Source organism: Boleophthalmus pectinirostris, unplaced genomic scaffold (assembly GCF_026225935.1).
Source record: "Boleophthalmus pectinirostris isolate CB_2022bp ecotype Guang Dong unplaced genomic scaffold, ASM2622593v1 HiC_scaffold_17, whole genome shotgun sequence".
Lineage (NCBI taxonomy): Eukaryota > Metazoa > Chordata > Actinopteri > Gobiiformes > Gobiidae > Boleophthalmus > Boleophthalmus pectinirostris.
Genome location: NW_026571115.1, coordinates 18,416,936 through 18,443,017, shown reverse-complemented (window position 1 = coordinate 18,443,017; position 26,082 = coordinate 18,416,936). Strand labels below are relative to the sequence as shown.

Here is a 26,082-nt window from a genome sequence, read left to right as displayed (position 1 = left end):
CAATTTTTCATAAAACAACAACAATACCATTACGCTCAGAGAAATAAGCATAAAACATGTAATATTTTTGTCTTTTTGTCTGGATCCAGGTGTTAGCAGGATTATCACATCCACACAGGGCGTTGGTCTAACCGCCAGTTCCACAGTAAGACGCAAACCTCCCGCCTCCATCTGTCCTTATTCACTTAAGAGGTTTAGACGGCCTCAGTGACCCCACGAGACAGTTAGGGGATGTTTGAAGGAGAAAACTCAGCACCAGGCCATAAACGGCAAGAGGTTAAGTGTCAAAGGTGAATGTAAATGTCAGATAGATGTTTAATATGGCAGCCCAAACTTACAGCTTCTTGTAGCAGTTGCTCCAATGAATAAATTCGTGGTCGGTTTCCTCGCTCCCCATCGATCAAAATGCTGAAGCTAAAAGGAAAAAAAGAAAGGATTTCACATTTTGTATCACGTGTTTTGGTCAGAGGTACTCCCACTCGGTGCTGGTATACAGAGCCAGGTGTGTGGGAATATTATGTAAGTGCAAAAATATTAAAGGGTCAAAAATAGACAATGTTTTGTTATTCTTCATAGCTTGAACCAAGATTATTTACAAATACTGGCAGTACATGTAAGCACTCTGCAGAAGAAGGAGGCCAGTGGTGAAAAAGGGGTGAACTAGAGTGCCTTAAAATACAAAAAGGATTTATTTATCTAGCAACTGCTGTTTGTGGTTATATTGTGTATAGTTTTTAAGAAATGAGCAAAAAGGTACAAGAACATAAATACTGTATATATACTTCATTCATCTGTTTAATATGTGTCCAAGCGCTTGATAAATTATGCAAGTTATTGTGTTTAATTGTCAGATTTTGTAATAAAATCATATACACTCACATATCTGGTATGTCCAGTGTGTGGACTTTTGCAGCATACAGCAGTTCATCTTCTTTTGATATCAGCACCTTGAGTCCATCCGTCAGCATTTCTTTGGTCAGGACACAGTTTGGAACTACAAAAACAAGAGTCCAAAACTTAGAATTTGGCTTCAACAATGTGGAAATATTTGTGTTACTTCTACTTACAATTGGGGCTCTTGTTTTTATACAAATGCCTGTATTCCTCCTCTTCCTCTGAGAAACTGCCTCCATCCATCTGAAAGCCCTCGTCAGCTGCGAAGCTCTCCAACAGCCGACTCACAGCGTGTCCCTTTGGCTGGAGAACGTGACAGAAGGGAGGGACACAAACATGGATGAAGGCACGGGCTCATAGAAACATAAACATGCAGCTCCAATGCGAGAGGAATCGTGTTTTTAGCAGTAGTTTGGATCTGCGAACTACAGGGGGCTTATATCAGTAGGCATTTTCTTCATTTTCAACATTTGTGGATTTCTTTCACAGCAGAAGGTGTGAACCAACCTGTTTCCCACATCTTTGAGCTAAGATAACGCAGCAGGGGGTTCAACTGTGTGCAATGTGTGAATGTGTATTTTAAAAGTTTTACAGTAAATTTGTTAAGCAACAGAAAATAGACAACATTGAATTAATTAGAAAATCTATAGCTACCTCGTGGTTCTTGCTTCTTCGGCTTCTTCCCTCGTCACTTTGTGGAGATGGAGCTGACCAGCAGCTTCTCCTCTATTGAGAAAATAGAAATGTTTTTTTTTTTTTTTTTTTTTCAGTTTTGTTCAAGACATTATTTGTTTCACTTGATCTCTGGTTTAAAAATGCAAAATGTGAAAGTAAGTTTTGAGCATGGGTAGACAGTTTTATTTTTGTTTAACTCATTTTAAGCAACCCAAAAGTCACAAGTCACAATTGGAGACAAAAAAATTTCCCTTTTGTGTCAGTCTAACAGGCAACATATTTTAATTAAAAAGATACACAACAGAGCTTCATAATTTGGGGAGTTGGGTTGCTTATTAAATTGGTTATGATCATCAATATTAGATAGATGCATACAATGTTGGTCTATTTTTAACAACCTACCTTATTTATTGTGCCTCTCAAGATGGTGTTCTTGCGAGTTGCCCTCTTGAGCCTCTCAGTGGTTGTTGTGAAAGTTGCCAGTCCCATGGTCCTCCTGTAGCGGCTGCCTCTTGAGCTCAGACTGCCCCAGCGCTGCTCCTTGGACTTAGACCCTGGTCGGTAATCGTCATGGCGTTTTTTGGTCGTGTTCGACTGTGGCTTCTTCTTCACTTTGACGTCACCCTCCGCACTAGGCAGAGTATGGGAGCCTGCGTAGTTCAATTACAAAAGTCAGGCCAAACCATAAAATAAATGTTCCTACTCTAATTAGTGATAAAAAATTATTACAAATAGTGCAACAGTTAGGCCTAGTATGTATTGCTACAGAGAAATGTTGTGATAAACTATAATACTACAACTACTCTGACACAATAACAACATAGCAAAATGAACAAATAATAAGTCACAGTAGTTACTTATTCAACCCTCTACTGCTGCAGTCTTACCATGCTTCACAAAAAGTAGCAAATATTATATTGTTCCAGCTAAAATGTATTGAATGATAAGTTAATATTATCTAGTAGCATCCATAAAGCATGAGATATGTGGTGTTTTACAGTATAATATAATGCAACTTAATGTGACAGTATTCGAAGTATTCAGAATAAAGTTCTCTGATTGGTCGTGATTGACTGTGGCTCTTTCTTCCCTTTGACCTCACCCTCCACACTAGGCAGACTGAGGGAGCCTGCATAGTTCAATTAGAAAAGTCAGGCCAAACTAACAAGCCAGGATGAGAAATGTGAACCAGATGTCCAGGCCAGTTATGTTGACTTGTATAATCATTTTCAAAGGAGTGTCTTACCATAAAGCTCCTGTCTCTGCTTTTTGTTCCTGGCTTTCTGATTAGCTTCCAGCTTTACAACCGACGAGGGACTTGGGCCTTTTGCAGAGCCCGAATGAACCTCACTGGGCTTGGGTCGGGTCCTTTGGTCTTGACCTTCATCACTGTCACTCCCGTCCTCATCCTCCACATCTAGCAGAGAGAACAAGCGATAGACTTTATACATGTAGCCTGTATATAACTACACAGGTAATCAGCCCTTCATTGGTTACAACCAACTCTCCATTATGTTGCAGGCACCTCATTATTGTTCAAGTTAATAGCTAACAGCTCCTCGAGTAGGTATGGTATGGATGTATGGTATGCTGTTCTTCTTCTCTATCAACTCCTTTGTTCAGTAGCTTGTTTGTGACATGGTAGGCTGTGTAGTGAGTGGAGCTGTTTTAACCGTCTCCCTCTCTCAGTGCTCTCAAAGAGTAAGAGTTGTTCAAACTTTCCAAAGCTCATGAGTACTAAACTGTCAACATTGTCACAATTAGTATTTCAAATTGACACTGCCTGTAAAGGCACATTTCATCAGGCCTTGAACTTTTAGTGCACACTATATAGAGGACACCATAGTAAAGTAGACAGCATGCACAGTTGGCAAGGGAGCACAGAGATGGCAAATTAATCCAGTTAATTTTTAATTGTCACTGATCAGTTTTTATTTTAAATTATAAAAAGTCTAGTATTCAGAAAAATAATATTGAATGTTTTTTAATTAACTTAATTGTAAAATACAATTTAAACTAAAATTGTGATCAATCTGTTTGTTTGTTTAATCATATTTTCCAGTCTTATGCATGGTAAATAGATACCTTGCTCTGAGGAGTCGGTTTCTGGTGGGGAGCTCTCTCTATCTCTGTCTTTTCCTCGTGACTGAGATGAACCCTGCTTCATTGGCCTTGATCCCTTCTTTTGTCCAATCCAACTTTCATGTGGGCCACTGTCTCCACTGGCTGCTGAACAAAATGCAGTGATTAAATTAAATATAGAAGTAGATTTTAAAGGATAACAGGCAACACAAAGCTACATTGATAAATAGCAGGCAGAATCAATAGAGTGTATTGTACCTGTGTCACTTTGCCCGCCTGACTCTCTCCTGGATTCAGCTTTGTTCGTGCCCTGACCTCGGTGTCCATGTTTGGGGTTGGAATTACAAGGCGAGGTCTCTTTGTCCCTGGAGCCCGCCCCAGAGACACTCTTTTTATGCTGGGCCTTCTGTTTGAGCAGAGCCACATCAGCAGACAACTTAGAGCTGAGCACACCGTGGAGAGTGCTCCTCTTGCAGCCCTGTGCTTTTATCTGCTGAAGAAGAGAGACATGAGAAAGTCAAAGAAAGCCTGCTACACTCAGGTCACAGCAGCTGCACAAGCAGCAAAACCTCTTTAGCTTTATTCTTCACACACCCATTTGAGGGAATAACATATTAACAAAGCACAATTAGTAAAAAAGATATTAACTCCTAAGATGAAGATGCTCGCACCATGTGTGTATATCAAATAATGTCACTTTTTAAGTGTGCAGAAAGACATGGCCCGGACCTGAGAGCTGCTTGATTCCAAGCTTCGACTGGAGAGTCTCTTCTTCCTCTTCTGGTTGTCTCCAGCAGAGTGCTCAGGTGACATGGCAAGCCCCACCCCTACAGACCTGTCCATCAAACAAAAGTAATGATTACGATTAATGAACTACATTGTATGCTCTCTTTGCATTGTAGTCAAGAGAAAATATAAACTTTGCACTTTGAGTGCAACCTAGAAATGCAGTCATTTAGAAGCCTCAATACTTTTATTTTGCATGTATAAAACACTGCCTGGTTTTAAAATGTGTGGTGCATGGCTATTGCATTTGTATGCAACTCTATTGTTCACTGTGAAGATCACAGCTCTGCACTTGCATTTTCATATCACAGTGGCACACTCTTTCCCCTACGCTGAGCACCATCACAGGCCAACCTCTCCAAATGCCCTTGAATTTCCCCTGGAAGCCTGCCCATAGGCTACAGCACGAGCCAGACCATGCTCAAACAAAAGATTAACTTCACCTCTCCCACTGAGCACAGCCAAGGAGACCAGTCACATTCACCCATTAGCAGTGGTGCAACAATAGATTAAATATAAAATAATAATCACAATTTATTGTTCATGCCTATATCTGGTTTTACAAGGTATTGCACATATAAATATCAAATATTCCGATTCATTGTAGGCATTGAAAAACATGAAAAGAAAGATGATGGGTGGCCTAGGGATAGTCTGCCCACTGACACTGAGTGACAGAGGTGGCAGCAGAGTGTGAGCTGTCCCTGCGAGCCACAGCCCTCCACAGCTTGCCTCTCGTTGCTGACAAACACAATGTGACAGAGTCCCTCCTCTTAGTGGGGGGTGGTAAGGCTGCACATGCAGTGACTAATTAAACAGAATTGATTAGCGGGTTTTGCTGGAGTGCACAGTTCTCTTTCACCCTCCCCTCAATCAAAGACCCCACTGCTCTACCCCTAGGAATTACAGACACGCTCTAAAACAAACAATAGCAGCCTAACGGCTCATAGGAACTCAGCTGCATGCATACTTAATAGTGCAAATGCAAGGCATGCACAGGCAGGCTTAAATTTATTGCTTTCTTCTACAGAGATGATAGTAAAAATAGGACGTGTAAGGAGTATAGTTCTACACTGACCCACTGCCCTCCATCAAGGCTCCAGAGTTGTAGAGGCATGAGTGGCTGCGGCGCTACATGCTTTTACATAACCCTGCCATGTAACTCAACATGGGGCTAATCAGTCCCCAGACTGCCTGTCTGCGCCTTCTCTCAAAACGTCATGTCATACTCAACAGGTTCATGAGCAAAGTCAACCCATGGTGAAAACCCTGCCATCTAGTGAGTGATTTTATAGATAAATGAACAAAGCAGATAGATAACACCACTGACTATACTCTACTTTTCCTGGTTATACTGCAGTGTGCTGGTTCTCTATTTGGACTATGTTTGGCCTGACTGAAAGCAGGGGTACAGCCTACAGGGTGGAGAGAGGGTGGAGGTGACATAGCAGAGGAACAGCTGGGAACACTGTGGACTGAAGCCCAGAGCGACTGGGGAATAGCAGACGGACACATCACTATGAGGTGACATTTTGCAAACTAATCTCTAGAAAACCCTGATGACATTGCTAATTGAAACCTGACAGCACACCTTTATCCCCTAAGCACCTGCACATCCCAGTGAAGCAGCTCTGTACCCAGGAGTGGACAACAGATGCTCAACTGCCACAAGTTGTGTCATGGCTTTTTGGACTCCCTGTTAATCACGCCTTTCTTTGCCTGACTCAAATCTGCTAATTGTTGTAGAGCTTGTGCATTAGATGACAGCACTAAAGGGCATCTTATCTGTGAGTGCGTGCAGTGTGATGGTCATAGTATCCTGCAGACCCCTGGAGACCCCCGCTTGTGTGTGACATTCCTGCGTGTGGCACAGATTACAGTAGACTTCTCAGTATTTAAATATGCCCTGGTCACTTGTCCCAGTAGAATTTGCTAAAACCTACTCCCCTAAATAAGTAGGCCAGCGTGTGTTGTGCCACCAGAAGTTTACCTTAATCTGAACTGGTACTTTTATCAAACAGAGAGATAACCTCGGTGAACAACTGGTGAGCATGTAAAGTTGATATTGGGTAGTAGCGAGTAGACTTTCTTACATACTTTTAAATGCTTTAAGCCACTGGACAGAGGCCTACAGCAGAGGGCTCTAATACTCACTTGACTTTCCTGTGGCCATCATTTGACGACAGTGAACTCAAGGTGGAGGTGGGCTTCCTCTTTCTTGGCCGACCTGGGCCACGCCTTGCTGGGCTGCGTGGGGTTTCCTCTTTCCTGTTTACATGCAAACAAAAAGTACAGAGAAGGACACACATTTAGAGATGTGAAACATAGCTTATTGTATTAACAAAGAGAAGTGCTGTCATTAAAAAGTGCTTTTGCCATTGAATGCTGTTAATAGGGTATGACATGCCAGCCCACAACAGTATAATCATACTCACTGATGATCATGCTTCCTCTGAAGCTTGGCCAGTTCCCTCTGTTTCTCTTTGTAGTGCCGCTGTAGCTCTGCCAACTTCACACGCATAGTGAGCTCAGGACCATCGATTGTTTCAACACTACCCTTGGCAGGGCAAACCTGTGGAACATAATATTAGTGGCCATTCTTGTACCAAAATAAACCTCACCCAACACTTGTAGTCTTACTGGTTCATTACGAGGGGTCCAGCTGCATTTCCTTCGTAAATTAAGAATCCTTCGGGCTGGAAGATGCCTCTCTGAACCTGAGATTTTGGATTCTGGATGCCCCATCTCTAGGGCCCGCGCTGTGGCCAAGGTCGCCAGGCTCCTCAAGTCAAACATCAGCAGCTCCTCTTCTGTTATGAGATAATCCTGGGTTATACATTTTACTGCCATTCTGTTATATGTGTAATAGCTGAATAGCACAAACTCAAATGTGTAAATGCATGATGTTTAGTTCACAAATAAACAAAACCTCTCATCTGTACATCAGTAAGTTCATAAAAAACCTTGATCTTTACTTGTTGTACAACTTGTTTTGGCTGCAACTATGTGGCGCTTCTCTGAGCTGTCAACAATACTGCTTTGAGAAGACAAGATCTCCCAAAAAGCGTTGATGATACTCTTTTTATAGATGTCTCTTAAGGGAGTGGTTAAATGCATTAGGATGCTGTGGTAAACACAAAACATCCATTGCATGAAAAAAAATACACAATGCTTTGAAAAACAAGGAAGCTTTTACAGGCACTTTAAAACAATGGCGGCTGTCTAATTACCAGGCAATGCACGCGGGTACAAAAGCACAGATGACAGATTTTGTAAGCACACAAAACATTTTAGTAATAAGTTTAAAAAACAAAAGCCAAATGGTACGTTCACATTTTATATATTCTTTAGATATCTTTAAGGACTGTGCACTTCTTATTGTGTGTGTGTGTGTTTGTTTTCAAAGTTGCAGTTTTGCTGTGGAGTGGATCAGACAGTGGCAGGATGGAGAGACAACTCCCTTAGGAAGACAGTAAGGAAGAAGGAGAGAGGGAGGGAGAGTGAGTGAGGGAGGAAGGGAAAGAGGGAGGTGTACACTCGCTGCAGCTTTGTCCGCTTACTTCTTCTGCCTCTCCTGAGGCCTGTGCATCGTTATAAAAGGTTTTTAGGAAATAAAAGTGCCTTTAACACACCAAAGAGTACTGCAGGAGAGGCCTATTCTTTAGGGACATGTTCAATCCACCTGAGGCGTGTGGACCAGCACGGAAAGCAGTGTTGGAGTGTGTTGTATGACAGAGGCTAGGCCTGAGGGGCCAAAGGGGCCGGAGGGAGTTGGTCTCAGTGGACAGAGTAAAGGCAGGCTAAACTATAACAATTGTGTATGTTTGGCTGATATGTTAATGCAGAGAGAGAGAGAGAGAGAGAGAGAGAGAGAGAGAGAGAGAGAGAGAGAGAGAGAGAGAGAGAGAGAGAGAGAGAGAGAGAGAGGAGTGCTCCTCACCCGGGCTTTTCCCACAGCTCTGCCGCTGCTGCTGTAGCTCCAGATCGGCTAACTCACTCAGGAGCTCCATACCAGCGTGGGCCTTTGGCTCTGACGGGGAGGCTGCCGGGGCACTGAAGGGGAAGAGAGGGAATGGAGGGACGTCTGTGCAGAAGGCTGCAGCTATCAGCAGCTCCAGACTCCAGTAGCATGGCACCAGCGGTTTGTGAGGCATGACTTCAGTGTGAGTGCTCTGAGGGCTCAGGGCAGAGACTGGAGACAGTGCTTCCTCACAGGCATCAGGAGCTGCCTCACTCTCCATCCCAGGCCCATTGTCCTCCGCATTAGCAGCAGACAGGGTCTCTGGAGCCTGCAGGGCAGCAGAGCAGGGGCTGGGCACGCTGGTGGAGGCCAGCCCTGTATGCTGCTCTTCAGGCATGTTGACCTTTTGTGCCAGCTCCACCTGGCTCTCCTCCGCTGGCTCATCCCCCTCCTCTTCATCCAGGGTGATGACAGCTTGTGGCCTTTCACTGTCCTCTGTGGATAAAGGGATCGGACAGGAGGCAACCTCACGCACCGGGCTTGTAGCAGGGGGACAAACAAGCACCTCATCGTCACCGTGCCTCTGCTGTGTTAGCTCCTTCTCGGCAGGCACATAAAGTGCTGTTACCTCTGCTACTTTCTCTCTATCCCCCAAGACCTCAGCTACATCTTCATCTACTTCCTGTACAGGTTTCTGAGGCGATAAAGCCTCCTGGAGAGGTCTGACCACAGCTTGACACTCCAGTCCCTCTCCTAAACTGGTGAGAGACTGGGGAGCACGGTTTACAGGCTCCACTTGGACTGCAGCCAGGTCTGCAGGCTCAGCCAGCTGCACATCTTCAGAGGAGGGCACATTTCTGTAGCCAATGGCAATGCCGGGGTACACATAGCCAGGAGGCAGGTCTAAAAGAAAGAAAAAAAACAAAGAATATCAAATAAAATATGCATTATAACATAACATTATTTTGCTATTGTATCTGAGTTACATTTGCTTTTACTGACTAAAAAAAGATAGCCAGATAATAATGATTCAGACTTTATTGCGGTAAGAAGCTATTATGTTTTGCTTCATCAAATACGCAGAGCATTATTTTACACATTAATTATTGTAATAGCAGAATCAACGTACCCGGTTCTAGTGACTCCGGATACTCCTGTGGCAGCTCTATCTCGGCACTCTTCTCCTGGGTTTCGGCCCTCTTTGACATGGGAGGTGGTACAGGGCTGATGGCAGGAGACTGGAGAGCCGCTGCGGCCGGGCTGGGTGCAGGGCAGGGCGTGGAGGGGGTGCTTTTGGGATGTGGTCTTATTGATGGGGACTGACAACAAGGAGACATGTGAGGGGGGACAGGCTCCGGGGGTCGGGGTGTTCCTCCTTGGAGGGTTGTATGAGTACGGCTTGGCTGGTTTAGATGTCCTAGGCTCAGAGATAAGTTCCTCCAGTTCAGGCGTCTCATCTGGCCTTTTCTGAATCTGTAACAAACATAAACTTTTAATTTGCATTCACACAATAGACTTGATTTATATGTTGTTTTTAATATTAATAATCCAGTTAATTTTGTTCTTTTTCATGTTCACCTGTGCATTGTGATTGGAATGATGCTGCATGTCCATGTTAAGTGCCCTCTGTTGGGGTTGGCCTTGAACATGGCCTTGAGCCTGTTGTGGCTGGTGGCTCTGGTGCTGATGCGGGTGCTGAAGTTGAGGATGCTGGAGAGAATACAGCTCCTGTTGCCGTAGAAACTGGGAGCGAGAGTACACAGCGGGATGCTGCATGTGGGAGGGTGGGCCCCGGGTGCCATACACAGGGGGCCACAGTCCCGGCTGCTCCATCACATCTAATGAAAAAGAGAACAGAGTAAGAGATGAAGGGAGCTAACTTTGAGAGAAAGAAATGCCCAACTTAGAATACAATTGGTTGTTTTTCACGCAATAATCTTTCATTACATACGTCCCAAACAACCTTTAAAGCACTAAAACCATTTTAGTCCACTTGAAAGTCACTTTATTTTATTGCAATACAAACATAATCTACTCAGAAATAAATTATGATTATGAAGAACAACATTTCATTGCAAAAATATCACACACTGAAAAAAAGTAAAACACTGAGAATTGGCAAAGCTGATGGAATGATGGAAACTATGACAAAAAGTAAATGCAGATGATGGCTAAAGCAGATTAACTGCCCCAACATTGAGCTGTGGAAAAGTGTCAGAGTAACCTTTGCTCTGAGAAGTCCCACCTGCACACACCACAAAGGGGCCTGTGAGAGTCTGAGTGAAACACAGGGCATGTTTGTGTAGATAATTTTCCATGCATGAAATACTGGCTCAGATATTATATATGCAAGAACACATTATGCTTATTGTGTAATTTGTAGGGCTGCCATTGACTCAAGACATTTTGTCAAATAAAGAATGCTCTGTGCAACAATTAGTTGGCTGAAAGAGGGAAAGGCCTGATGCTATAAGAGTACTCAAAAATGTATACTAATACTTAGTAGTTGTATACAGTAGTGTAAGTATTTATATAATAAAATATACCATAAATACCAGTACACCAGTATACCAATATACCAAACAGTTACAATACCTGTAATTTGTTCGACTAATATGCCATACCCCAATTATATTTTCTTCAGTAATACCAAGGCTTATTAACTATGTAAGTGATGACAAACCTAGGGGATGTGTTGGCGGGTGAGCAGCTGGCTCAGTGGGAAGGACCACCAGCTGTGAGGGGTCTTGGGGGAGAGGCAGGACGGGCTGCAAAGGGCCTGGCATTGCAGCAGAAAATCCTGGAGGAAGATTCTGATGCAGAGCGCTGTGACCAATACCTGCTTAACAAAAGAGAATTACATTTAAATAAGGCTCCCATCTCAGGCAGCTTTCTTTACCATTGCAGCACTAGATTGGTGATGATGTTAAGACAGAACAGAGGTAATAAAAAAAAACTATGAATTAATAACAAGGATTATTTACTGTAAGAGTGTCCTGTCATCCATAGTGATGGGCTTCCTGTTCTTGGCATCCAGTGATGAGCAGAATGTGCAGCAGGATCTCCTAATTGGCCAGACTGAAGGGACGTTCCACCCGGGACCATCAGATGAGAGCTCAGGTCTCCATGACAGCTGTTGGGGGGATGCATCCTTGAAAACTCCACCCTTTCTTTATTTTCCCTGGAGGCATGACAATATAATGTTAACATTATGCATTTCAGACCTAGCATATCAATTCTAAATAACTAGTAAAACATTTTATTCAAGCAGCTTTTATACCTGATATATGGATCTCTGTCTCTGTCCAAACAAGTGAGTTCCCCATTCATCCTTTTTCTCTCCTCATCTGTAGAGAGATCTGATGAATACATGGAGCGAGTGACTCCTGTGAGAAAATACTGGTTTCACTGTTTTGTTTTATGGCAGTGTGTGTCCACACACTGCAAATCAAATCACCAAATAATCACAAAATCACAAAATCTAAAAACTGTCTGAGTGTAAGCCACTTTCATGTCAGAGGTGCTCACCTTTCACTGAGGGGTGCACTCTGCCTTGGCGACTGTTGTGGTGGCTGTCTCCTGAGCGGCATGGTGGATCTCGCTGTCTGGCCACAGCCACTGCGATTCCCACGGGAGGCTGCCGTACCTCTGTCTCCCCGTGGCCTGGCTCTCCCAGTTCCCTGCTGCGTCCGCTGCAATCGGAGCGCTCTCCATCGCTGACAGGGCCTTTCCTTGGCGGCAGTGTGTGTTTGTTCCCCTGCAGGGTGCAGCTCCCACCAGCAGATTTGAGACTTCCCAGACCCCCAAAGGGAGTCTTCTGAGAGGGGAGCATGGTCTGCTGGTTGCTGTACTTCAGTAAAGCTTTTGTGGCACTGCTGTCCCCCTGGCTTTGGGCCTGAGGCTCAGGCTGCTGTGGGCCCAGAGAGGGGGCAGAGGGGGGCTGTGGTGGAGGCAGGTTCATACCTGGCTGCTGCTGCTGCTGCTGAGTATGTGGCCTGACTGCATTTCCTAACTCCATGTAAGTCTTCCTCTGCTCTTCCTCTGGTTTGGACATGTGATGAGAAGGCCTCATGTTCCAGGGTGACGCTGGGGGCTGCTGATGCTGCCCATTGTTGTTGGGATAACCATAAGGAGAAATATCCATTTTTCTTTTCATCTCTTGACTGGTCCCTTGATTCATTTCAGCCGGGGAAGGGGCATCTTGTCCGCTGCGCCCATGTTGTTGGTGGCGAATTCGAGCAACCTTCTGGCCATCTCTCTGTAATGAGCAACTGCCCCCCCCTGGTGCAACCACGGAGCTGTGCACAGACCCATTGTGCTGGCTCATAGTTTTGTTGCTCAGTGGAGAGGCATTGGGTGGGGGTCCTTGGTGAGAGCAGTCTCTAAAGGGAGATGTGTTCACAGAGTGGGGCATAGCATGTCCAGTTTTTGGGTCTGGGGATCTGAACACGTCCATGTCCACCCCAGAGTTGATGCACTCAGCGCTGCGAGAGCGAACCACCTGGTGCTGCTGGGGATGTGGGGGCACAGGCTGCTGGGCGGGGTGGGGCATCTGTGTGGACTGGATATGATGTTGTTGGGGCTGTAGCCAATCCGGAGCCTTGTCTGCTTTTCTGTATGGATGCTGTTGTTGATGCTGTTGTTGCTGCTTTCGCTGCCAGTTACTATGGTGCCCACCTCCTCCATTCTTTTCTAAAACCTTGTCCTTGGCATTGCCTCCTCCCCCTCCAACCCCACCACCACCCACTGCCTGGCAGTCAGGGTTACCAAGCTGAAAAGGCCCACTGGATTTGTCACTACCGTCTGCCACAGATGGCACAAAAGTAGCTCCTGTGACTTTTGGTTGTCTCCCCCCATTTGCTGGCCCCCTGTCATGGGAAGCAGGGTTGGAGAGAGGAGCTGGAGGGGGTGGGCAGAAGAAGTCTGGGTGGTGATGGGAATGATGTGGGTGGTGTGGGTGACTTGGGTGGAGCTGGAGGCAGTGGAAGCCCCCTGGGTGTGTGTGTGAGTGTGTGTGTGGATGGGAGTGTGGGTGTGCTGCTCCTGTAGTGGTCCCCATGTGTAGAGGAGGAGGTACAGAGTAAGGTAGAGTGTGGTGTAGAGGGGCTTGTCCTCTTTCTAAACAGTCCGATGGTTGTTCACTGATTCTCATACCTCCACTGACTCCTTCTTTGGTGCAGCGACTTCCACTGCTCTGCCCCATATGCCGACCTCCCATTGCCCCGATGCCTTCTCCTCCACAGCTCCTGCCCATTGTACTTCCTGTATCTCCATTTTGCATTTTGCCATTGTGCAAACAGGCACTGAGGGTTTTCCCCATATTTTGTGGATGCTCCATGGGTAATGACGATTTATGTCTTTCCAAAGGCCGACTGTTAACTTCTTCCAAGGGCAGTGGGTGCTGTTGGTACTGTGGGTGCTGTTGATGTGGATGGGAATGATGGTGGTGGTGTGTGGGCGGTGCCAGATGGTGACTGTGATGCTGCTGCTGTTGTCTGTCTTTTGTATCATGCTTGCTACTGGACCTCTCCTTCTCTTTCCCAGGCACCACTCCTCTTTCGGTGGATCCCTCTTTAAGTCCTTTCTGGAGACCTTGCCCTGCACCTGGATCACGGTCTCGACTACAGGAGCCCTGTGAGTGTCCTGATACCGCCCTGGACATTGGCGGCAGGCTGTGATTGGCTGAGATTAGAGGAGGTTGGGATGGGAGACCTCGGAGGTAGAAGTTCTCTGAAATCAAAGACCAGGGAAGACAAATGCATTAGACAAAAAAGGAAAAGGCAATAAAGCTATTACATTATCCAGCTTTCAAGATTGTCTCGAGGCATCTTTATATCAATATCCCAAATCAAATTACACCCTATTACATATTGTATGAATTAGATTTAAATGTCTTATTTCTGTCTGATTACATTTTGATCAGGTAGTGCCTCACCTTTTTGGGTGTCATAGAAACGATGCTGCCCGTAGAGAACTCCGCTGTTGGCATGGTGATCTAAGTGGCTCATTGGGAGGAACGTGTGGGCCAGACTTCCTGAGAACCGCGGATACCCTGGAGCTGCTGTATACACAGAGATGGGGGCAGAGACAAGGAATTGATAAGATGAGACAATAAGCATTGAGAACCAGTTATCCCAACTAACCCACTTAATCCCCCAGGTCTTATGCAGCTGGTGGTGTTCATACGCAAATAAGGACCAGCTCTGCCTGTCATGTTTACCTTTCCGATTTGAGTTTGGAACGCAAACAATAAACGACAAGCCTAGTCTTGGGGATAGGATTGTAGTTATGTCTTAGGAACATATGGGCCCTTGCCTCGTCTCTCCAGAACTGGCAATGTCTGGCACATTGACATGATTGAAGTAATAAAGATGGATTTGAGGTTTGTGTTTACAGAGATAAAGTGGGAGGAGCTGCTGACCTTTACAAACCAACAACTAGGTTGAAATGTCAAGTGAACGTTGGGAATTCAAGCATGTATATTTGAGCTTATAACATTACATTTTAAATAACTTCTGCAATTCAATAAAAATAATGGTATAATAAAATACAATAGGCTATTGCATATTCCATACTAAAGGTGAAAGTAACAATTTATTTTCATAATGTCATTGAATGACAGGTGAAGTAATAGATCTAAATGCAGGAAATGGTGGACAGACATTCGACAAACTGTAACAGGACAATGCCAAGATCAGCAACAAAAACAATACCAACTGATGACAAAAGAATATAAATTGTATTTTAGGATCAAAACATGAACTTGGTTAAACTGGCAAACTTCGATAGACCAATACAGAAAGGGTTGTGGGTCAGCACAGTTCACTGTGTCAGTGGAAATCCCCCACGTTGGCCCCACCGGCACTGTACCACCCCTGTGGAAATGTGGCTTGAGTTATATGCTTATGGTACTTCATGTCTGTGATTGCCTGTTTCTGCACCTGTCTACCCTTTCGACCTCTCTCTCAAACACAACTCGCACAGTTCACAAATGAAGATGGAGGAGGAAATCAGAGGAAATCACAACTTGGTGCACTAAATGAAACACAGGCTTATTTGTGTTGGCAAACCTCAATTTCAGAAAGTGCAGATCCAGTAGATTCTGGCCCTATGTGTATGTGAACCTAACATGTTTTTACAGCCTTTCTAAGTGTTGAATGTCTCACTTTAGGCTGTTAGAACAATAGGGCCGGTGCTGCTATGGCTCAGGAGAGGGAGGAGTGTTGCAGTGGGCCTAATGACCTCCTGTATGAGCTGCCTCCAGTCTTAATTAATGAAATTCACAGAGAGGCCAAACAGCTCCACAATAGCAAGGGGCTGCTGCTTTCTGCTCAGGGCAAGCAGGTGATAATTACATACCCTCTGTATTTTATTCCTTGCACCTTTTCTAACACCCCTCAATCCTCTTTGTCTCTCTGCAATGACGAATCTACATTTATGTCAATTCATTTGTGCACAGGAAGAATCGGGGTCTATTGTTCACAGTGGACATTTTTCTGATTTTTGAAGGAAGGAAAGCAGAGCGTAGCTTGCCAGTCTTTATCCAAGCTAGGAAAGAGGGGCTTTTTCTGCAGCAGCATGTTGTTTGTGAGCATGACGATTGATGGCATAATCCTTTTTTACAGTGCGGTCTGGCTGTGCCCGATAATGCCAGCCCGCTTGGTTTCAGCATGCTTTCCAATGGGGAGGCGAGAGGAGGACTGCTGGGCACGGCAGAGCCCATTCAGCCATTAATCTGGCGGGACAAGGGGAGCTGCTGCTTCTGCCGCTGTCTCTGCTGCTGCAGGCGATGCAAGCAGGGTCTTAGCTCACACTGCTGACTGCACAGCTGCCCATCTGCGCATTATGCCAGCTCAACATGCAGGAGGCAGCATCAGCAAGTGAATGACACTTTAGGACATGAACTCATTTCTTTCATAAGATACAGTAGGAAAATATTAAAGGAAAGGGAACTTACATCACAACAAATATCATACTACTTATATAATATAATACCTTATAACTGATCAAGCCAAAACAGTGTAACAGCATTTAATGTATTAGAATAGTGTATAATGTTGGAAATGTAAACATTAGTAACATTTTACTTAAACAATGATCACAGTGGCAGATATCTTGGTGAACTGGTGCCAAAATTACACAATGCAAAAATATGAAATCAAATGAAAAATTAAGTTATGAATGAATGATGTAGCTCTTTTCAGGAGTTCCATATTATTACTGAATAGAGAGACAGGCAAACTGTATTACTGAAGCAGAGCAAAAGGAGAGGAGGGGCAGACTGAGCTGGACGTCAGGTTTACTAATTGAGAAAAACTGACAGACGCAACGAAACACAGCCCGGGATAAGAACGGGAGACGGGCCGTTAGCTGGAGGAGGGGCGGTGTGCTGTGGTGGATCTCTCCAGGTTTAACTAATTGAAAGGACAAGATGCAGGCTGGCATGAGAGTAAGGCATGTGTGCATGTGTGTGGTGGTGGGGGCTGTTTAAATCCCACCAAAGGAAAAGCCCCACAACAGCTCACACAAGGAAAGATGGACAACTGAAGATAGGCTTGGAAAGGCCTATCAAACAGAAGTGGATTAGACAGGTGTACACAGGCAATGTGTGTGTGTGAGTGTTTGGGCACAGATATGGCTATGATTGGTCTAAGAGTAAAGTAAGAAGTCAATTTGAACTCATGCCAGCTGGTCTAAGGCCTACAAGCAAACTGCAAGCTTTTTAATATGCAGTTTGTTCATCTAATTTTCTATTGTGATTTGTTGGAATACATTGTTAAATTGAGTATGCCCTATCCAAGTGCTTAGTAAAACAAGTTCAAATTCATTAAAATGGTCTACATCTGTCCTTGTTTTTTTCCTGCGTCCAAATCTTCATCCTGCCACCCCCACTTGTTTTGTTTCTCTGAAGTGTTGCTGCACACGTCTTCTGTGAAAAGTGGCTATTGCAACTTGTCCTGTAGATATGCATGTCTTTAATTAGCCCTTTAATCACTAGCAATGCTTCTAATACAAAGATACTGTTGTTTTAGACAGGTAGGTACCAGGCGCCCAAGATTTAATAACAATCTTTGAATACAAAATCCATCTTGCATTTGCATGTAAGCAGCCACTTTCCAATCACTCGTAGAGAAGGAGTGTTTGAGCTGAGGAGCCAGTGGCGCTGCTGCTGGTGGGGTTCTGCTGACACCCGGAGAGAGGAGGCGAGAGGCTGCGTAATTGTGCCGCTCATTCTGATGACTTGCTTTTTATGCAAAACAGGAAAAAGACAATATGCAATTATCTTGAGCAGGGAACAGCTGAATGTGGCTGATGAACAGTCTGGATTCAATCATGCTCTTAGTGTGTTATATGCAATTAAACTGCAATAGAGATAATGGCCTCCATTGCCAAGCAAGTAATAATCCCAGTCATAATCACCTCCATTACTTTTATTAGGCCTGGCTTTATCATCATCACTCTTATTAATATTATTCTACTCTGCAACAAGAGGAAAACCTTGACAATGACACCTTAAAACTATAGAGTCAAAGAGACAAAGCTTGTGAAATGAGTTTGGGTTGTTATCAAAGGCATTCCTACTTCCTTTGTCTATAGATATTATTTAGAATTTCATCTCATATCATTGTAGCAGTCACAGACAATAGAGACAAAGGAAAAAGAGGAAATAGTTTGGTGTGACTGTAGGGCATGTAGTGGTATAACAATCCAATCCAACAACACACAGTAATGGCCGCCTTATAGCGAGACACATCAAGCAACTGGAGCAGCTCAGTTCACTGACCACAAATAACAAACACTCCCCACTGGGCTCCTCTGTAGAAGAACACCTGGTCACAGGAACAAGAAAAAACAACTCAATTGCAATTTCATACTAATAATATGACAAAATGTTTTGTTTAATAATATACTTTTTTTGAGAATATGACAAATAATTAATGTAATTTTAAAGGCATCATTATGCTAAATTGATTTTTATGAGCTTCCATTACATGTTATAATGATTTGCCCTCATCATTAATTCATTCGATGTTGTATTTTCAGTTATTCATGCAAGTTTGAGTAAATTCCTGTTTCCCCCCATACACGCCCAGTGCTCTGAACTTCGCTCTTCTTTTTTTTTTTAGGTAACACAGGTAGGATTCTCTGACATTGTTTAGCCTTTATAACACTTTTATTAATCTGCTTGCTTGCTACTGTGAGCTGTAGCTATCCATAGGCAGGGCTGGGTTGTTGTGATGGCGTTTAGAGCAATGTAGCGTAAAGGGTCAGGCGAGAATCAGTTCTGCAATTTTGAACCGCAAATCAGTGGCCCTGTTTTTGTTATTTTAGATCACTATTGCTATTTAATATGAACAAAATGTAAATTGCAATAGATTTTAAGTATTTTGATTTACTGACCCATTCAATAGGGATTTCCGTCACACAATGTTATAGTTCTAGACTGTTTATGTCTGTCTATATAGCAACATAACACACAAACATTAACAAAAAAGGAAGCACATTTTCATAACATCCAATTACTTTAAATTAACTTGTCCTTCCTGCTCAATGTTCTTCAGTCTTTTACAGAAGGGTTTTTCAAAACATATTTCCTCCTTTTGCGGTTTGAAAATCAGGTAATGCAGCTTTAAACTGTCATGGATAGATCCGCTGAATGGTCTGTAACTGTAACATTTTACTGGCCTTGTGCGTTAAGAGTGACTCCAGAAATCCCTGACTGACATTCCCCTAGCATGCATGAAATACCGCTAGATTCCTTGTTTCAACTCTTGACCTTCTCCATACAAAAAAAAACCCTGCTGCATGGTAAAGTAACCATTCAACGACAAAGAGGTCACAGAAGGGGCAGGATATTTTTGGGCTCATATTTGTGTGTGATTTGAGATACCTTCGTGTGAATGAGGAAACCAAATTTGCGAGGCGCTGGAGTGAGGTCCACCCCTGAAGGAGGGTGAAGAGGGCGAGGAGGGCGGCCGGGACGGGTGAGGTGGATGGGACGGCGGAGAGCCCAAACTACTGGCCAGAAAGGTCCCCATGAAGGAGGCTGAGGAGTTGCCCATCAGTCCACTGCCTGCATTCACAACAAAGATAAAATATACGGTTAGTAGAATAATATGGGTGATATGGCAAAAGGAATGATCAATTTATTTTCCCATATTAATCAATCTTGACTTTGGATTCCAAAAATGTTTTCAAGACATGATGAGAAACAACTAAATGATTTTCCTTGATCATAAACAAAAATGTGTTAAGCAGCTAGCCGAATATTACGATCATATTCACGTGTCATATACGGTCTCAAAAAATAAACACTAAAATATGTATATTTTTTCAGTTTTTCCTCTTTATTTGACATGACAGAAGAGGGGATAGAGACATTCAACAAACAGGCAAGGCCAGAAAGCAAACTCATGATGCACAAGTAGAAAAACATGTACAATGCCCTAAATCGGCACATCACCAGCAAAACACTGAAACAGCTATAATCTGTAATATACAATTTTCCTATTCTGCTTATTCTTACTAATATGAGAGAATATAGCACAGAAAGGTTGTACTGAACAGTTTTAAAGTGTAGGTCCAAAACCCAACTCTTCTAGTTTAGGTGTAAATGGATAAATATCTCTCCCGCACACACATACACCCCTCCCCACGGGCGGCAGGCAGAGGTCTCATCTCACAGCTGAGTACACACTTTCTCAGGCTCTCTCCCTGTCGCTCTCACACACTTTTTTACCCACAATCCCCAGTGAGTATTTTCTCTCTCTCCATTATCTCACTCAAGCCATCTCTCACTCTTCATGCCCTCAATTTCTTTAACTGCTCTGATTCATTTCATTACACAACTATTTTTGTGTCATTACCAAATTGCATTGTCTCTTGAATTTGGACTTTGCATCCCTTAAAAATAACAGGACTTAATTCATTATTTTTTGTCTTTGGTATGATTTTTTTAAATGACATTGTGGGGAATAAAATCTCTGTACACACTCACATCATGGGGGCCTGCCTTATGGGGACAGAAAACAGGTCCCCATGACGTAAGTCTTTCATTATTAGATCAACAACATGGATTAAATTTCAAATATAGGATAAAGTAGGTTAAGATTAGGGTTTAGGTGAAGGTTAGTAGTAACTATAGTCAAGGTTAGGAATCAGAAAATGAATGTATGTCAATGTAATGTTCTTAAAAAGCAAAGAAACAGTTAGAAACCCAACTGCCCCAATCAGTGAACACAGGGCATTTGATAAAGTTGCAAGAGTTTTGACCTCTACAGACTAATTCTGAAATGCATAATGATTCCATATTAGTTGATCAGTTCATATTTGTCTGCTCTGATGATGCTAGTGGACGAGTTTAGAATGAACACCTTGAATAGAATTCTAATGCTGAATCATAAATCACAAATCTAATCGCAGTTGCATCGGTGTTTTTCAGCAAAGGTGCAATTAGATATTTTCACAAAATTGCTCAGTCCTCGAGTCTGGCTCGAATACATTCAATTTCTTCGCTGCTGAATTCAAGCATCATGTTTATGTATGAACCGCACCGTGCACATAAATGTAAAAGTGCGTGGTGCGAATGCTGAGAAACAAGGGGGAGTGGGAACAAGTCTGTGGAAGTCTTAATCAGTCAGCCAGGAAGAATGCACCCCCTCTGGGATAGAACCATCAGCTGCTCTGACAAGTTAGACCAGAGCACAGGGCCGTGCAATATTAAGTACACACATGCATCTAATACTCACACATGCACACAGGTAGCACCTTCCATGTAGCAGAGCCCCCAAACAGGTGCAAACAAGCCCCCAACAATCCCTCCTAAAACCCAGGACCATGAAGCCAGCCAAGCGTCTGTCAGTTTACACATAACCCTCTATTGGCCACGCATAATAAGGCTAGAGTGTGAGGGGCTGAGCTGTGCAACACTTATATTCCTGTTAGAAAGTTATGTTAGAGGTGACAAAATGTAAGCATTAAAATGATAAACAAAACTGAAAATAGCTGCTTCGTTGGCAAGGTACAATATATGGTCCTTTGTCAGTACCATCAATATGTCCTATTCAATTTTATTAGGTGAAATGTGCACTGTGTAACTTGCTAACTAACTAAGGTGGAGGCCCAGCTACTCTCTTGTCTCCATGGAGGTTTATTTCTTTGCACAGATCCACAGTATGGCATTACACTTACCTGCCTGGCATGTATTCAATTACAGTTTTTTGTATAGTCAAAAATACTTTGAAAAACATTCATTTTTACTATGTGCACTATGATCTGAGCAATAACCTGTCTCCATTGCGATAGCCGAGTTTATTTTCATACTGTATAACATTCAAGGCAAAGCAATTACACCACCTTTACATTTTAGTTTAGATCTAAATCTTGAATGAATGAATGATGAATGAATCTGCTCATCTTATGCATTACTATAACAGACAGCCACGACAATGAATGAAGTCCACACGAAGGACGAGGCAATACATAACACCGCACATGTCAACGTCAGGTTTTAAGTAGTGGATAGTGAAAGGGGAGAGGGATTTGAAACCATATCCTAAGAAGGGCTTGCCTGAACTCATAAAAGAAGAGCCTGGAACAGAATTACCAGTATGGATATGACCTCGAGGTCAAAGCTACAAATTAAAAGTGTCCCATTGACCACTCTATCACATGCTGTCAGCCTGTCACCCAAAACAAGGTGTGTCTTTCCTATTGGAACTTTGTAGCTGTAGAAAAAATGTGATAGATTAAAATTCCACTGAAAGCAAAAAGCATATTTTTGATGACAAGCTGTTATAAGTAGTAATATGTTTGAAAGCTTTATATGGTTTGGTTTCTAATTAGCCTGGTACCCAAAAGAACCAGGAGGGTGTCTTTCCAGGAAAAATAGGCTTAGTATTAGTGTTGTTCAAAGGTCTGGTCTGGCAACATGGCAATATTTTCATTATAAAATAAAGGTTTAAAAAGTACTTTCAGTCCACTACAGTCCAAATTCTAAAAACAAAACATAAACGAATTATTATGGAACATTTACCATAATACTACAGTTTGAATTTAATATCACTATTTAACCCTAAGAAGACACATGGTACGAAAGTTCAATTCGCGGATCAGGAGCCAAATGTCAAGCTACAAAGTGTTCCATCTTGAATAAAAAGAGAAAACTGCATCAAGAATGGTAATTAACATGTAAAGATGGACTGTATATATCGATATTTTTAGGTGGTAAACCCTGTGGAGCGGCCAGGAGAAAGTGTTGCAAGAAGATATGTGATAGCTATAGGGACACTTCACACATTTTCTTGCTATACTTAACATGCTATACAAATATTCAAATCCAACCTAGAGACATATCACCACTGAAATATAAGAAATATAGTTAAAGGGGTTATATTACACAAAATTGACTTTTTTTTAAAAGAAATAATAATGCTTTTACCTCATCAAAAACATACCTAGAGAGTTTCATTCACACATGTTTGTGATCCTTTATTATTAGTCTAGACAACTCCAAAGCTCAAAATGCTCTCTTCCACCCTGTGATGTTATGTAGTTTTATTTTTTCAAGTAATCAGCTACCTTTTTACATTTTGTTTAGCAGAGATTGGCAATTCTAGGGCTGAAATTATCCAAATGATTCTGAGCACTTCCTTTATTACCACCTGACATCACAAAGTATAAGATCATGTTTTCTGTTTGAGGGAAGAACTGAGTCTAAATATGCAATGTTAGTGTGTTCAAAATGTGTGAATGTTTTTGATGAGAAAACAGCATTATAACATAGATCAGAATATAGCCTAACATGGGCCCTTTAATAGATGCAACATATCTGTGAATGTAGCCTGTCCTCTGTGACCCTATAGGAAGAAAGCTAATAGACTGGTGGTGTTGGCAGGACAGGTTAAGTAGCATTGGTTCTGCCTTATAGCTCCAAATAAAACCAGGGATATATAAGTGGAGTAAAGGTCTGCTGCTTTACGGTACATGTTTGTTTAGCTGCCATTAAAAAGGTGACAGTGATGCATAGTGCCTGCCAATGCTAAATCGGCCCAGTGCAAAAGTTGTGTCTCCTTGGTTTGTTTTAAACTTGTACTTTATTGTACTCCTTTGTTTCCTAAGTGGTGCCAGTAGTTCACTTGTAGGACCTTTTAAGGAAAATCTGGTATGTGCAATCTAACCAGTGTCATTCCCTGACATCCCTGCAAGAAAAATTAAGTGATTATTAAGATGATTAATTATTAACATCTACAGTCAACATGCAGATAATATAATAAGTACAGGTTAAAATGTACAAAAATTTAACTTATTTCTCTGAGTCTTAGTTGAAATTACATTGTTCTGCAGTTGTGTGGGCGTTAAGGGTGAAAAGTCTGGTTTGCGTCAACAAATGTATATGTACAAAATCCCAGAGAAAGCGATGAAGATAGACCAGCTATATGGATGGTCCATAGTGAGCAGAAGGCTGGAGGAGGAGCAGAGCGAGAGGAGGCCTGGTTGTCATGGGAACCAATGAGAAACAGCGCTCCAGGCAAAAGGAGCTGAATGCTGGCCATTACAACAGCAGTGGGCAGATGCACTGGTAAGTGTAATGTTCTCTGATAGCACCCTCTCAAACCTGAGTATCTTTACCAACAAGAATATCAGAATATTTTGGCCTGTAATAATCTTCCATTAGCATCCATTACTGAAAGCCAGGGCTCAGCAAGTCTTAACTGTTTTAATGAATGTGTAATAGGATGTAAATATGTTCTTGCAGAGAGAAGAAACCTTGCCGAACATGCAAAACACTGTTGTAGTATCCACGTGCGCACTGTAAATATGGGGTATGGACACATCTGACAATAAGTAAACATTTAATACAATGACCTGTAAACTTGCAGCTTGCAGGGTTTTTATGAAAGATTTTAAAAATATATGAGGAGACAAAATGAAGACAACAGGACGCTCTAGGGTTTGAGGCCATGCCCACAGTAACCTTATTTCATTCAATTCAATATAGCTTTATTTATCCACAAGGGCCAATTTAAGCACATCGAGGAGTTAAAATACAGTAATGGTAAATGTTTCAAATAAAAGTCTCAGTGCAGCATAACAGGAGGTCTGGTGTTGTGTTCAATCCACTGCCGTTTCATTGCCGATAGCAGATTTGAATATATATGGTGTCTAATGGTTCTTGTCAAGTTTAACCATTCTAGCCAAGACATAGCCAGAATACCATTATTTCAATGTATTTCACTGTGGACTGTAGAGAAATGAGCCTGCACGGTGTCTTATCTGCCTGAAGGGAGGGTCGTCCAGACAAGGGCACACACAAACTGAGAGACTGTGACAGAAGGGAGAGAGACAAAGAGAAAACTGCAGGTGTGACTGAATCAACCTGCTCTCCACAGATCAGTAATCAGAGACGAGCAGAGAACATGAAATGACAGAAAACACAAGCACGCAGAGTTTATAAAGCCGCCCATCACCACAGCGGTCAGACACATGTGCTAGCCAGAATCCAGCTCTACCAGACACACCCACAATCACTTTTGCCAATAATGTTGATCTCTTCCTGTTTTCTAGTTCTGTTTCAAATTTGCTGATAAAATTCGTATTACTTTAGCCCATGTAGATTTTTTGGGGTATTTTTATTTATGACAAATCTTACTTAATTTGTATAATAAAAAAAAGTTAAAGTTACATTTCTGACCAGGTAGTGTGATATATGTAATAATAAATAAATGTGCCCAATACATTAAAATAACAATTGTCTCAAAATTTTAAAAAAGCTAAACATATCAGGACATGATCTTGTTTGACCCCATAAGTAGTGTAACTAAAAGATTAATCTTACGTTACTTACCTATAATAAACATGATGGTGAAGAGTCAAATCTGTACTTAAATCCAAATCCCTTTAACAGTCCACACGTCACAAACAAAACCATAATAAAAACATCCAGTAACTTTGTCCATGAAGAAACAGCAGTGAGCATCTGTGCACAGCTCCACTCCCAGACAGACTGCACACACTGACTAACCCAGCGCCTACTTCCTTTACAATAAAACACAAAAGGAATTTCAAATGGCTACTAAACTGGGGGAATTTCCTTTAAGGAGCTAAAGTCATCTTGAAAACATTAGCGCCACCAGTAGCCAGATTCCTCACTTTTTAAAATAGCGCTTTTTATTGTGTTTGCTTGCTTTGCTAACTTTTTTTCAATCACTTTGGGTTGGTGGGTGGTTAGATGGTATGGAATCGGTATAGGTCTCAACAGGAGTAAAATCGGAGTATATGGCAAGCAGGAGGGGCTGGATTCGGGCCCAGTGCTGGAGTGAGGTTGGGGGTGTGAGCACGCCTCCAGCACTCCCTCCGCAGTGTATTCTTGTGGTGTTTTGGTACGTTTGGATAGCGTGGGGGCAAGTGTAGGAGCTGGGAAAGAAGGATAGAGGAGTCAGGGAGATGGCCTTTAACATACAGAGGAGGGATACAGTTTAAAAGAATGACTTTGTATGTAGATTTGGGCACAGGGAACTTTGCCAAGGGTGTAGGAGTGAGTTGGAGCATGTAGGTTGCATAACTTTTCACACATACAAGTATTAGGCATTGTGATATTATTTTTAATCAATTAAAATGAGTCTGACGCTCTCAACCCATAGTTTAAAAGTGCACTATGTAACTTTTTAGTTGGGCGTCCATCA

General features: G+C 42.7%; 1 protein-coding gene across 1 annotated transcript in view; it reads right to left on the bottom strand.

Moving 5' to 3' along the window:
• Window positions 1-25,384, bottom strand: part of LOC110168425 (BAH and coiled-coil domain-containing protein 1) — a 31,296-nt gene extending 5,912 nt beyond the window's left edge. The window contains 23 exon segments of the mRNA XM_055152796.1: window positions 339-414; window positions 880-994; window positions 1,068-1,197; window positions 1,549-1,620; window positions 1,972-2,219; window positions 2,816-2,986; window positions 3,655-3,798; window positions 3,910-4,144; window positions 4,381-4,486; window positions 6,592-6,705; window positions 6,873-7,009; window positions 7,078-7,247; window positions 8,378-9,301; window positions 9,528-9,747; window positions 9,749-9,871; window positions 9,977-10,236; window positions 11,082-11,237; window positions 11,383-11,579; window positions 11,679-11,784; window positions 11,927-14,128; window positions 14,334-14,459; window positions 19,290-19,472; window positions 25,245-25,384. Of these exon segments, the coding sequence (XP_055008771.1) occupies window positions 339-414; window positions 880-994; window positions 1,068-1,197; window positions 1,549-1,620; window positions 1,972-2,219; window positions 2,816-2,986; window positions 3,655-3,798; window positions 3,910-4,144; window positions 4,381-4,486; window positions 6,592-6,705; window positions 6,873-7,009; window positions 7,078-7,247; window positions 8,378-9,301; window positions 9,528-9,747; window positions 9,749-9,871; window positions 9,977-10,236; window positions 11,082-11,237; window positions 11,383-11,579; window positions 11,679-11,784; window positions 11,927-14,128; window positions 14,334-14,459; window positions 19,290-19,472; window positions 25,245-25,257 (6,228 nt within the window). The 5' untranslated portion in view covers window positions 25,258-25,384.
• Window positions 25,385-26,082: the final 698 nt, after the last annotated feature.